Source organism: Aethalodelphis obliquidens, unplaced genomic scaffold (genome assembly GCF_003676395.1).
Source record: "Aethalodelphis obliquidens isolate GAN/ISIS:26980383/991018 unplaced genomic scaffold, ASM367639v1 scaffold5, whole genome shotgun sequence".
Taxonomy (NCBI): Eukaryota; Metazoa; Chordata; class Mammalia; order Artiodactyla; family Delphinidae; genus Aethalodelphis; species Aethalodelphis obliquidens.
In genome coordinates, this window is record NW_020837949.1 from 46,373,565 (window position 1) to 46,387,572 (window position 14,008).

At 40.7% G+C, this 14,008-nt stretch overlaps 1 protein-coding gene and 1 pseudogene across 6 annotated transcripts in view; one reads left to right on the forward strand and one right to left on the reverse strand.

The window, feature by feature from the left end:
* Window positions 1-540: 540 nt before the first annotated feature.
* Window positions 541-1,963, forward strand: LOC113617842 (major facilitator superfamily domain-containing protein 1-like; annotated as a pseudogene).
* A 9,814-nt stretch (window positions 1,964-11,777) lies between these two features.
* CHN2 (chimerin 2) overlaps window positions 11,778-14,008 on the reverse strand; it is a 333,762-nt gene continuing 331,531 nt past the window's right edge. For all 6 annotated transcript variants that reach the window (XM_027102302.1, XM_027102304.1, XM_027102303.1 and 3 more), the window contains one exon: window positions 11,778-13,584. In XM_027102302.1, the coding sequence (XP_026958103.1) occupies window positions 13,413-13,584 (172 nt within the window). In that variant the 3' untranslated portion in view covers window positions 11,778-13,412. The remainder of the gene's footprint in view (window positions 13,585-14,008) is intronic.

Consider the following 14,008-nt stretch of genomic DNA (forward strand, 5'->3'; position numbering starts at 1 on the left):
CTTTGGGGACCTTGGTCTATGGACGTGGAGGGTCTTATTCAGCCTCTGAAAGTTTGAACATCCTTCCCAATGCTACAAAACTATTGCCCCTTCTTCATTAAAAAATCCTGAGTTTCTTCAGGTATCCAAACACTTCGGAATGGCTGGATTTAGCCGCAGTTCAGGTGAAACCCTTTCTGTTCTAAACCAGTTCTTCTCAAATTTATCCTGCATTGGAATCACCTGGAGGGCTTGTTAAAAAGATTGTGCAACATCACGTGAACGACCGCGGTCACGTGAGCACAGTTTTCGCGGGGCTCTGGCGGCGGCGTCCTCTGGTAAGTTGCGGTCACGGTCATCTCTCGGTCTCCCGCCGCCGGCCCGGGGGAAGGGGGGAGGAAACGAGGGCGCTGCCAGGCGGCCCAGACGACGCCAGCACAAGAGCCCCCGCCGCCCCGCTGCCCCGCCGGACCTCTGCGACCGCAGTTCCTGGCGCACAGGCTTTTGGTGCTGTTGCTTTCTTCCTTGGCTTCGGCTATGATAATCCTGCTGACCTCAGACTCAGGTTACAAGGATATGCAGGTGAATACCACGAAATTCATGCTGCGGTATGCCTAGTATTCTTGGCCCAATGTAGTTTTGTGTTTCTTTGGTGTTTTTTTTTTTTTTTTTGCGGTGCGTGGGCCTCTCACTGTTGTGGCCTCTTCCGTTGCGGAGCACGGGCTCCGGACGCGCAGGCTCAGCGGCCATGGCTCACGGGCCCAGCCGCTCCGCGGCATGTGGGATCTTCCCGGACCTGGGCATGAACCCGTGTCCCCTGCATCGGCAGGCGGACTCTCAACCACTGCGCCCACCAGGGAAGTCCCTCTTTGGTGGCTTTTTGATAGAGCAAGCATTTGGAATACGATGGGGCACCATTATTTTTAGTTGCTATTTGTTTTTGCCCTGGGTGGAATATTTAATGCTTTTTGGCTGATGGAGTTTGGATGGTTATGTTTGGGCTGGGTGGGGACTCCTTAGCAGTTGCCCAGAATACGTATGCTGTGAGTTGGTTTAAAGGCAAAGAATTAAACTTGGTGTTTGGTGTAAGTTGGACTCCAGCTTAGCATGGCTGGAATTGGAAGAACAGTAAACGTGAACCTCATGAGATGGCTGTATTCTAAGGTTTAAGCTTCCTTGGGTTCTGCTGGTCACACAACCCTTGGGGTCACACTTATGACTGGGGGTATAACATGTATTCTTTCACTAGTCTGTGCCTTGGCCCTTGCTTATTTGGATCAGACAGCAGAAAGAATCCTTCATAAAGAACAAAGCAGAACAGGTGAAGTTATTAAGTTGACTGATGTGAAGGACTTCTCCTTACCCCTGTGGCTATATTTATCACCTGTGTCTGCTATTATGTTGCCGTGTTCCCTTTCATTGGACTTCACAAAGATTTCTTTACAGAGAAATTTGGATTTTTCTCCCAGACAGCGAGTGATATTAGCAGTATAGTGTTTGGGCTCCTGGTGGATAAAACGGGAAGTAACATCATCTGTGTGCAATGGTGACCCTGCTTGCTTCCCACATGATGCTGGCCTTTATGCTGTAGAACACTTGGATTGCTATGTGTCTCCTGGGACTCTACTATTCGTTGCTTGCCTGTGCATTGTGGCCAATGGTGGCATTTGTAGTTCCTGAACATCAACTGGGAACCGCATATGGCTTCATGCAGTCCATTCAGAATCTTGGGTTGGCCATCATTTCCATCATTGCTGGCATGATATTGGATACTCGGGGATATTTGTTTTTAGAAGTTTTCTTCATTGCCTGTGTTTCTTTGTCACTGTTATCTGTGGTCTTACTCCACTTGTTGAATCATATCCAAGGTGGGAACCTAAATTATTCTGCAAGACAAAGGGAAGAAACAAAACTTTCTCATGCAGAATGAGAAGTTTAAATGACTGTGTCATGAGAATGGGCTGCACACATCATTAGTTTGAAAAACTCCTTTATTTTTTTTTTTCAAATTTAGAGTTTAGTTGTTAGGAAAAATAATGGTCTGGAGAGTTATTATATTTATATTTTGAATACACTTATTTTAAAGTATAATTCTGAGGACTGTTTTAGCCTGTGTCTTTTGTATTGCTGAAGAATTCTACTTTGGGATAGGCTCATCAGTGGTGAAGTTCAGAAAATTGTACCTGGTACATGTGGGTGATTTTGAGTACGGACACTGAATAATGGAAATCTTTGGATCTCGTATTGAGATAATTTTCACAAAGAGTATCATAGGAATATGGCCTTTTCTTTATCTTAAAGCAAAAAAAAAAAAAAGCTTTTGAGGGAGTAGAAGGATTTTTTTTTTTGGTCTTTTTGTATCTTGTCCATCATGTGCCCCAACTGCACATGCACACAGTTATTTTTAGTCCCTTATAGTTTCTTTGTATTCTGTTGCTCCAGGAAACGTGTGTCCAGGTACAAGTGCTGCAGCAAAGGGGCCCAGGGCCCAGGGCCCAGCCTGTCTTAGTTTGAAGTACATGGTGTAACACTGTATGCTTAAAAGTTTTAGAACAGCTTGAAAGTGCATTCCTTATTCAGGATAAGTTTATTTACATCCTTTTTTTTTTTTTTTTTTCTGATTTATGGTGTACTGTGTCATTATTCACTTGTTAATTCTTTAGGCTTTGACTGCCATGTGACTGTTCTCGCCGATGGGTGTTGAAAGTTGGCCTTACCGGTCGGGAAAAGTCTGCTGCTGTGGAGGGCCTGTGTGGTCTGGCTTCCTCTTTCCACTACCTCTGTGCCTCAGCTACAGTGAGCTGCTTACATTTTTTTCAAATTGGTTACATCTCTTCCCTTCTCAGGGGCTTTGTCCATGCTGCTCCCTTTGCTTAGACTATTTTAGCCAGGATTCTCTAACAACCTGGTTTCATAGGATTTAGGACAGAAAAGTTTAGCCCCCCACTGGGAACCATTCTCCCTGTGGAAACTCTTCCAGACCCTTCAGGCTATATCAAGTTAGTCTAAAGTTCCTGTGATCTTTGAAAACCCCTGTACTTTTCCTTGGTAGCTTACCTCAGCTTATCATGAAGAATTTGTGATGAGGTATGTGTGGGTGTCTCTTTACTTTGGTTGTAAGCTCCACGAGGGCAGAAACTGTCTCTGATATGTTAATAATGATTGTGTTGATAGTGCCTAGCACAAAGTAGGCACAAAATAAATATTTTTTTGAATGATGCATAAATAAAAAGGAGAGTAAACTGGGACAAAAAACAGATTGTGAGGCCCCAGCCCCAGTCAGTGATTCAGGCCTGAGAAATTGCATTTTTAACAAGTCCCAGGCCACGGTGTTGCTGGCCAAGGGACTATACTTCGTGCCACACTGACCTGAACTAATCATGGGAATCTCATTCCCCTTGCTAGTGACTGGTTTAGCAATAAACATGCTATGCAATTCTGGCCAAGGTGTTGGGAGGGGATATATGTCGAGGGAAGGATTTCTTAGCTATTAAATGGGACATGCAGGATGAGAAAGACATTGTCCTGCTTCTCCTTGAAGCCACCTTCTTATACGATGTTTGTCAAAGCCTGAGGGGAATGCCAACAAACCGAGCATGATGGAATAGAAAGAGCCAATAGAAAGCACCAGTCTTGGAGATGCCCTACATTTGGATTTCTTGTTGAGATACTTAATGTCCCTATTGTTGAAGCCCTTTGCATCATAGTTTCATATTATGTGCAACAGATACTTTCCTGATGGATGAATCTAGTGCTTCTTAAAGGTTAATGATCATCTCCTTACTATTAGAAGTCAGTAATCCATGCTCAAGCAGCGGTCTGTATGGGCTGTTGGTATTATATTGACCTTTCCATGGACTTGGGACTTGGGACTTTGTGACTGTTCCTGATTTTGTTCCAAGGTGATCATCTTGACCATTCCAAGAGTCAAGAACCTGTTGGCCCATAAAACCTGATGGGTTTTGGCATGTGACCCCTGTGGAAAAGAACCCATATCTCACACACACACATACACATACACACACACACACACACACACACGCACACACACACACACACACATGCTTATTCCTCACTTGATCCATGGCGCTCAATTGCTGAATTCCTGGCCTAAAGAGGTCTATTTTTGCCTCGTCACACGTCTTTTCTGCTTTGGAGTCTGAGCATCTCTCCTTGGTGGGCTGTTTGGCCTGAGCTTCTGATTCTCGCAGCCCTGCGTTGCCCCTGACAGTAATGCCCTGCTCCAGTCCCATGCCTCCACATCCTCCAAACCTGCCAATTAATGGACTAACCTGGGTTTGCCCTCCCTAAGGATGGCCCTGCGTACAATAATCAACATTTGTACATTACTATCCAGTTTATACCGAGCTTTTAGTTTTTATATTCAGGATCTCAATGGATCCTTGCGTAGAAGCACTCTGACAAGAAGGGGAGATCAGGTACTCTGTTGTTATGCCCACTTTCAGATTAGGGAGCTAGAACAAAACAAGATTATACCCATTGTGTAAATTAGGACATAGAAAAAATCAGCTAATTTAAGTGAGCAAACATCTATTCCAGTAATACCTGCTTAACTCTTTAAGAACATTTTGAAGTACACAATTTTTCAAGAAAGTCTGTTAAGGTTATAAATGTTCGGCAGCAATGAAAAATTTGCTCCCGTGGATGATTTATCATACATATGAGGTTTATAAGCCTATGAAAGGAGAGCTTTATGGGTTTTTCTTTAAAAATACAGGTTTTATCTTCTTTTTTTTAACTCCGTTCACTGTAAAGGTTTAGCAATGTGCCATGCACCACATTGTCCTCACTGCAAAGCTCCTGTAAGTTACAGGGACTCCTTAGTTGCTATATCCAAAGGGGACTCATCACCTTATCATCTTCTTTTAAAAATTATTTTCAATTTATAAGTCCAACAAACTATAACAGTCACTTTATTTAAAAAATTTTTTTATCATTATTTTTAAATTTTTGGCTGTGCTGGGTCTTCATTGCTGCAAGCGGGCTTTCTCTAGTTGCAGCGATCAGGGGCTACTCTGTGTGGCGGTGCGCAGGCTTCTCACTGCGGTGGCTTCTCTCGTTGTGGAGCACGGGCTCTAGGTGTATGGGCTTCAGTAGCTGTGGCACGTGGGCTCAGTAGTTGTGGCTCATGGGCTCAGTAGTTGTGGCTTTAGGGCTCTAGAGTGCAGGCTCAGTAGCTGTGGCGCACGGGCTTAGTTGCTCCACGGTATGTGGGATCTTCCCAGACCAGGGCTTGAACCTATGTCCCCTGCACTGGCAGGCAGATTCTTAACCACTGTGCCACCAGGGAAGCCCCACCTTATCATCTGTAGCAGCATTTGACCCTGATGACTTCTCCATCTTTGAAGTTCTATCTTTCTCTGCTTTCTTCTTACACTCCTGACTCTCTGCTTCCTCCTCTGGCCATTTCTGACCTTCCTTTCAAAGTTCTCTAACTTTGCCTGTTCCTTAGACTTTATTGTTACCCAGGGACCTATTATTGGTCTTCTTTATTTCAGCTGACTATACAGCCTGATCTCATCCTTCTTTCTTGAGCTCCAAAACCATGTGTTCAGCCATGTGCTAGACATTTTTACATGGGTAAACCATTAGCACCAAATGCATCCTGCAAACTGAACCCATGATTTCTCCCTGCTGAACCCCCTTTCCTTCCTGTATTCTCTTATCTTTCTAAATAGTCATTTAATTGTAAAAACCAGAAATGAGGGTGTCATTTGTGACTTCATCTGTTCAGTCTTGGCATCAAATCAGTAAGTCTTGACAACCCCCTAAATATCTCTCTTATCATGATTCTTCTCCATCCCTCCTGCTGGGAGGCAAGTTCAGTTTGTCATTGCCTATAACATCTTCTTGATTAGCTTCTGTCTTTCTAATCTTACATCCTCTGGCCTATCCTCCACGTGTCACCAGACCAATCTTTCTAAGTTTGACTCATACTTGGCACACAAGGTTCCTTATTCCCTGGCGCAGACCTGCTTGTTTAATCTCATTCCCCCTCCTCTTCCCTCACATTTCATGTGCTGGTTAAACCCAACTCTGGAGAGTACTCTGAACTTTCCATGCTTTCATGTGTTTACGGCTGGCACCTATGTACTCTGCCTGGGGAAGCCAGGGAAAGTCTCAGCAGAGAGGAAACTTCGAGTTGAAACTTGCAGGATGAGTAGGAGTGTGCCTGACCAGCATGTGGTGTCCACCATTCTTTTTTTTTAATTTATTTTTTTAACATCTTTATTGGAGTATAATTGCTTTACAAGGTGTGTTAGTTTCTGCTTCACAACAAAATGAATCAGTTATATATATACATATGTTCCCATATCTCTTCCCCCTTGCTCTCCCTCCCTCCCACCCTCCCTATCCCACCCCTCCAGGCAGTCGCAGAGCACCGAGCTGATCTCCCTGTGCTATGCGGCTGCTTCCCACTAGCTATCTACCTTACGTTTGGTAGTGTATATATGTCCATGCCACTCTCTCGCTTTGTCACAGCTTACCCTTCCCCCTCCCCATAGCCTCAAGTCCATTCTCTGGTAGGTCTGTGTCTTTATTCCTGTTTTACCCCTAGGTTCTTCATGACATTTTTTTTCCTTAAATTCCATATATATGTGTTAGCATACGGTATTTGTCTTTCTCTTTCTGACTTACTTCACTCTGTATGACAGACTCTAGGTCCATCCACCTCATTACAAATAGCTCAATTTCGTTTCTCTTTATGGCTGAGTAATATTCCATTGTATATATGTGCCACATCTTCTTTATCCAGTCATCTGATGATGGACACTAGGTTGTTTCCATCTCCGGGCTATTGTAAATAGAGCTGCAATGAACATTTTGGTACATGACACTTTTTGAATTATGGTTTTCTCAAGGTATATGCCCAGTAGTGGGATTGCTGGGTCATATGGTAGTTCTATTTGTAGTTTTTTAAGGAACCCCCATACTGTTCTCCACAGTGGCTGTATCAATTTACATTCCTACCAACAGTGCAAGAGGGTTCCCTTTTCTCCACACCCTCTCCAGCGTTTATTGTTTCTAGATTTTTTGATGGTGGCCATTCTGACTGGTGTGAGATGATATCTCATTGTAGTTTTGATTTGCATTTCTCTAATGATTAGTGATGTTGAGCATTCTTTCATGTGTTTGTTGGCAGTCTGTATATCTTCTTTGGAGAAATGCCTATTTAGGTCTTCTGCCAATTTTTGGATTGGGTTGTTTGTTTTTTTGTTATTAAGCTGCATGAGCTGCTTATAAATTTTGGAGATTAATCCTTTGTCAGTTGCTTCATTTGCAAATATTTTCTCCCATTCTGAGGGTTGTCTTTTCGTCTTGTTTATGGTTTCCTTTGCTGTGCAAAGGCTTTGAAGTTTCATTAGGTCCCATTTGTTTATTTTTGTTTTTATTTCCATTTCTCTGGGAGGGGGGTCAGAAAGGATCTTGCTGTGATTTATGTCATAGAGTGTTCTGCCTATATTTTCCTCTAAGAGTTTGATAGTTTCTGGCCTTACATTTAGGTCTTTAATCCATTTTGAGCTTATTTTTGTGTATGGTGTTAGGGAGTGATCTATTCTCATACTTTTACATGTAGCTGTCCAGTTTTCCCAGCACCACTTATTGAAGAGGCTGTCCTTTCTCCACTGTACATTGCTGCCTCCTTTATCAAAGATAAGGTGACCATATGTGCGTGGGTTTATCTCTGGGCTTCCTATCCTGTTCCATTGATCTATATTTCTGTTTTTGTGCCAGTACCATACTGTCTTGATTACTGTAGCTTTGTAGTATAGCCTAAAGTCAGGGCACCTGATTCCTCCAGCTCCATTTTTCGTTCTCAAGATTGCTTTGGCTATTCGGGGTCTTTGGTGTTTCCATACAAATTGTGAAATTTTTTGTTCTAGTTCTGTGAAAAATACCAGTGGTAGTTTGATAGGGATTGCATTGAATCTGTAGATTGCTTTGGGTAGTAGAGTCATTTTCACAATGTTGATCCTTCCAATCCAAGAACATGGTATATCTCTCCATCTATTTGTATCATCTTTAATTTCTTTCATCAGTGTCTTATAGTTTTCTGCATACAGGTCTTTTGTCTCCTTACGTAGGTTTATTCCTAGATATTTTATTCTTTTCTTTAGGAATGCCAGAGATTTCTGTGCATTAATTTTCTATCCTGCTACTTTACCAAATTCACTGATTAGCTCTAGTAGTTTTCTGGTAGCATCTTTAGGATTCTCTATGTATAGTATCATGTCATCTGCAAACAGTGACAGCTTTACTTCTTCTTTTCCGATTTGGATTCCTTTTATTTCCTTTTCTTCTCTGATTGCTGTGGCTAAAACTTCCAAAACTATGTTGAATAAGAGTGGTGAGAGTGGGCAACCTTGTCTTGTTCCTGATCTTAGTGGAAATGCTTTCAGTTTTTCACCATTGAGGACGATGTTGGCTGTGGGTTTGTCATATATGGCCTTTATTATGTTGAGGAAAGTTCCCTCTATGCCTACTTTCTGCAGGGTTTTTATCATAAATGGATGTTGAATTTTGTCGAAAGCTTTCTCTGCCTCTATTGAGATGACCATATGGTTTTTCTCCTTCAATTTGTTAACATGGTGTATCATGTTGATTGATCTGCGCATGTTGAAGAATCCTTGCATTCCTGGAATAAACCCCACTTGATCATGGTGTATGATCTGTTTAATGTGCTGTTGGATTCTGTTTGCTAGTATTTTGTTGAGGATTTTTGCATCTATGTTCATCAGTGATATTGGCCTGTAGTTTTCTTCCTTTGTGACATCCTTGTCTGGTTTGGTATCAGGGTGATGGTGTCCACCATTCTTGATTCCACGGAGCCTGTACTTCAGTGGGAGACAGATGGACACACAATTGCAGTACTTTGTGAAAACCGATGGATTAGATGTATGTACAAATGGCAGTAGAAGGCAGTGAAGGAGGTCCTTGAGTGTGACAATATCTTTTCAACTCAGGAAAAAAAATGACCCTGGCTTATTTGCATTTACAAAGCATCCAATGAAGCAAACCCCTCCAAAGCATAGGGTCTAACATGGTGCCTCAGGTGTAGCAAAATACATGGAAGTGGAACAAAGAAATGGACTAGGACATTGTGAAACGAACCTGAAGACAAGGAAAGAGTCTTTCTGAACCACACTCATGAGACCCTCTATATTTTATCAAAATGGACTTCATTTGCCCTCTCCTCCTTCTCATCCCCTCTCCTGAATGTTGGTGCTCTAGAGAACTTTGAATCAGGCCTCTCCTGTATTTCTCTGTTCTGGGTCCCTGGGCACTCTTATTCAATTATTACCTTGGTTCCAATTATTACCTCTGGTGTCGCTCCTAAATTCCTACCTCCAGCTTGGGTCTGTTAGTGCAATTGCTCATGAAATATCTCTTCCTGGAAATTTCACAGGTATCCCTATTTCATCATGTCTAACATGGAACTCATCATCCTCCTTACTTTTTCCACCCCTCCTCAAGAACCTCTGGCTCTCTTTGTGTTCATTTCAAGAAATATTATCCAGTTGTCAAATTAAGCAGTGTGGGAGTCGTCCTTGATTCTCTAATCCAATCTATAACCAAACGTTTTCAACTCTGCCTCCTAAATATAACTCAGTTCTGTCTATTTTTCTCTGCCTTGCTACCACCTGATCCAGGCTACATCACCTTAGACTTACAATGACAACAACGAACATCGAAGTGACTCCCTGAATCTACCTTCACTACCCCCATCTGCCTGCATATTCTCTGATGGATCCACAGTCAAGTAAGTGATCTTTAAAAATGTAAACAAGATTGTGTCATTTGTTTCTTGCTAAAAGGCAATGCTAAATTAATTAGCTATTAATGCTATTTAATAATAGCATTAATATAAATTATAATTTATAATATTATAATAAAATAAAAATAATATAATAAAATATATATTATATATTTATTATATATAATATATATTACATAAATATTATGTATAATATATATTATATATTTATATTATATATAATTATAATATAGATAATATATATAAATATATATATTGATTTGCATATATATATTTATACACATATAATATATATTTATATATTATATATATTATATATTATAATAAAAATATAATAAAAATAACATAATAAAAATATTATAAATTAATATAAATAATTTAGCAATTAATGCTGAAGGCAATGTGGTGTCCTAGATTGTATCCTGGAACAGAAAAAGTACATTAGCGGAAGACTCATAAAATCCGAAAAAAGCCTGGAGTTCAGTTAATAGTAATGTACTAATGTTGGTTTCTTGGTTTAAATAAATGTACTGTGGTTATATAAGATGTTAACATTAGGGGACAGTGGGTGAGGAGTACACAGGAACTCTCTGTAGTATCTTTGCAACTTTTCTGTAAATATAAAACTACTCCAAAATTAAGTTTATTTAAAAAAAAAAATTGTAGCACCATCGCCTTTTATGTTAAGAGTCCAAAATCCTTAGCATGACCAGCTTTTGCTCTCCAGCCAAACTAAACTTATTATTTAATTCTTCCAGTGAGACAAACCTTTTCCTTGCCAGTATTCAGTGTCTGGCCCATTAATAAGTGCTTGATAAATGTTGGTTGAAAATTAATGAACATTACATTTTTAAATATCAAAAGATTGAGTGTAAATTTGTGGATTGATAGATCTTGGGAATTTGTAAGCTACCTGAGTTGGGTTTTCAGTTGGAGGCAGGATGGCCCAGGCAGCACACCTGTAGCGGTATGTGACTTTCCTCAACTCCCCGTATCTCCCCTCCCTCGTCCCTTCCAGGCTGCTGTCCTTGAAATTCTGCACCAGGCCCCTTCCGAGCTTGGAGACCAGGTGCCCATTTATGTTAACGGGAGAGAGAAAAAGGTCTTCCCCCACCCACACTGCCCCGTCCCGTCTCCCACAACCCACCTGTGGGCAATTTAACAGTGGGTTCTGGAAACAACACTGCCTCCTTTCAGGTCTAACTACTAGAGTTATTCCAATGGCAGGAATTTCAAGCCAGGTAAGAGAAGCCACGTCAGGCTGCCAGATGGTGGGGAAGATAGGCATGGGTATCAGAGCAGGCTTCAGACTAAAGGCAGGTAGAGGGGATCAGGTGTTGTAATCACATTCGAGAAAAGGAGTCAAGTGAACCTCATTACACATTATAGAGCCCTGTTATAATAATACCCCTTATTATTACTCGGACTTGGATTTAACCCGTGACAAATCCTTTTCTCTCATGTGTCTTCCTTTCCCCTCCTAAGTCGTCATTCTTAAAATAATGATGATAATAAGAAGTAACTATGACTAATTACTTTAGATCATCATTTCATCTAAGGTGTCCCAATCAGAATATTTCCAAACCCAGTTTTTCAGGTAAGCGAACTCATTCCCAAGGTCATATGCAGCTGATAAGAGGCAGATCTGCTATTCAAAGTCAAGTCTTTCTGGCTCCAAAACTCTTTTTCTGCCCTCCTGCAAGCTGCCTAGGGTGATCTGCTCTAAACACCACATCTCTCAATGAAGGACAAACACAGTGGGTCTTTATAGAAAGGGAAGCTGGAGTATTGGAATCTTAACTGCAGGCAGGCTCCTCAGGAGGAAGCTGGAGGAGGGAGAGGGGCCAGGAGGTGTGGACTCCATGGGGTGTTTGTTTTCTCATCGTGTCTTGGTGATGGTAGACACTTTATTGCCCCCAATCCATCTGGGAGCAGTGTTTTGAATATTCTGCCCACCTTTCCCCCAACATCAATTTCCTTCACGTCTTCCAAAATGATAGACAGAAGAATTTAATACATTTAATGCTTTTCCTTCCATTTACACTATCATAAATTACAAAGTATTGTTCACTTCACAAAATAAAACCATTTCCAGATAGTTTTTTGACAGTGTCAAGAAGTACATAAGCTACAACAAACAAATCTGTACAGTTGGGAGGAACGATACTAGCAGGGACCAAGCAGAACCATTCTGACCCCCGTGTGCCAGCGGAGTCCATCCACATAGCCCTCAGGACTTTCTAGGATAACAACTGCACTGCCCTCTCCCCTTTCAGCTTGCTCATCACACAGTAATTCTTTTCTGGTCACTCCAAAACAAGACTAGTGAGTAATGACATGAATCATCTCAGATAATGAGAGGAAAAGACTTTGTAGTTGGGGTTAAGAAAAAAAATTTAGATTGACAGTTTTTGACGTTTTAAATATTTTACCTATGTTACAAAATATAGAAATCTTGGTGTGGAAAGCTCATGCTAAGATAAATATAACCAATAAGATAGGACTGTAGCAATCAAATCATATTAAATTATTATCCATCAGAGTTACTTTGATCAAGGAGGAACACATATTTGTAAAAAACCAAACATTCATTCTTACTTTAAAAAACAGGCTTGTTTATAAAACAAAAATGAAAAAAATCAACAATGACTCTGCAGGTTCACTTCTCATAAATAGAAATGTGGCAAAAATGCAACTTGACATTAACAGATGAATTCAGAATGCTTGCCTGAAAAGAAAGAAGTGCTAACTTTTTACATGGCCCAGCTATAACCAGTGTTTCCAAATTATTTTATGTAAAATGACCACGTTCTGCATGTTCTGTGATGTACACACATGATATGGAAAGACTATGACCAATTCATAGAACATACTTTGGGATTTCACAAAATTTTTATGGAAAGAAAATTTGTGGATGTTTCAGACCATCCTACAATTGCTATAAACATACACCTGTAAGACAGCAAAATGCCAGTGCTTAACAGCAAATCTATCAAAAGCAGGGACAGAGGTGGGAGGTGAAATTTCATTGCAAAGCACTGATAAGGACAGAGGTATGTCAAGATAATACTGCATTCATGGTAAACTTTTCAGGGATCGATCGCAGCAAGAAGGCAGGACAAGGTACACAGGGTAATAATCAATGCACTGCATTGAGTTCTATTTGCTAAAATAAAGTAACATTCTTGCAGCTAAAATAAAAATACATTTTACAATATAAGTTTCATTTAACATTTAACATATAGAATTGTCTTCTTTTTGTAAGTGGAAAATGTATAACTGTATCAAGTACCTCTATGAATTAAGTTCCCTTTTATTACTGATAAGACTGAAGTTTAAAGGTCTACGTTGTTTTTTAATAAGTTAAAGAAAGATTTATTAATCACTCTTCCAGCAAAACAGACATACGAGGCACAGCAAAGACCCAGGCGAGGGCTTTTTCTCACCCTCATCCTTGCTGTTCTCCTGTGGAGGGGGCCAGTGTCTATGAGACACAGTAGCCGACATGGCGATCCTCTGTGGTCTAGGAAATTCCACCACTTGTTTGGAAAACCAGGTGTAAAAGATGTTTTTATTTCTTTAGCCTTATCAACTTAGATGGGGCTCGGGCCATTCAGCTCACTTCCCTGGTGGATTAAAACAAAACATCTTCGTTTTCTATTAAAATCTGCACAATCAGCTTTTGGTACCGCATGTCATGGAGGGTGGTGAGGGTACTGTCCTCAGGGGGCCTCATCAGGGTGGGCCCAAATACGATCCCCAGATTTTCAGCATTCATGAAATTGTCCTTTTCATTCAGAGTCACCCTGCAAGACAGACATATACACAGAGGCATTATACAGACTCGAGGGTGGATTTGTATACTGATTATGAACTTCTCTGGTTTGGGGATTTGCAAAAGAAAATTGAGAATTGGAAGTATACAGAAGTATTTTTTAAAAGGTAATTTTCTGACTAAAAAAAGTTTTAGATTATTGACATTGCCTTCAGCCAGTAGAAGTGGACTACTAAGTCAATCTGGTATAGACACACTTTTTAAAATTATAAAATCAGTCCTTCTTACTAAATAAACGTGGAACTCTCATTGAGGGAATATTGGTTTGAAGGGGCAGTAGATTGTTAGGTGGCCCATAGTGCATACAGATTTAGTCTAGGCTTGTATGGATGTCTTCTTTTTCCCTCTTGTCGCTGTCTACTGGTCTGTATGCTGGCAAACCAGGAAGCTGAGGG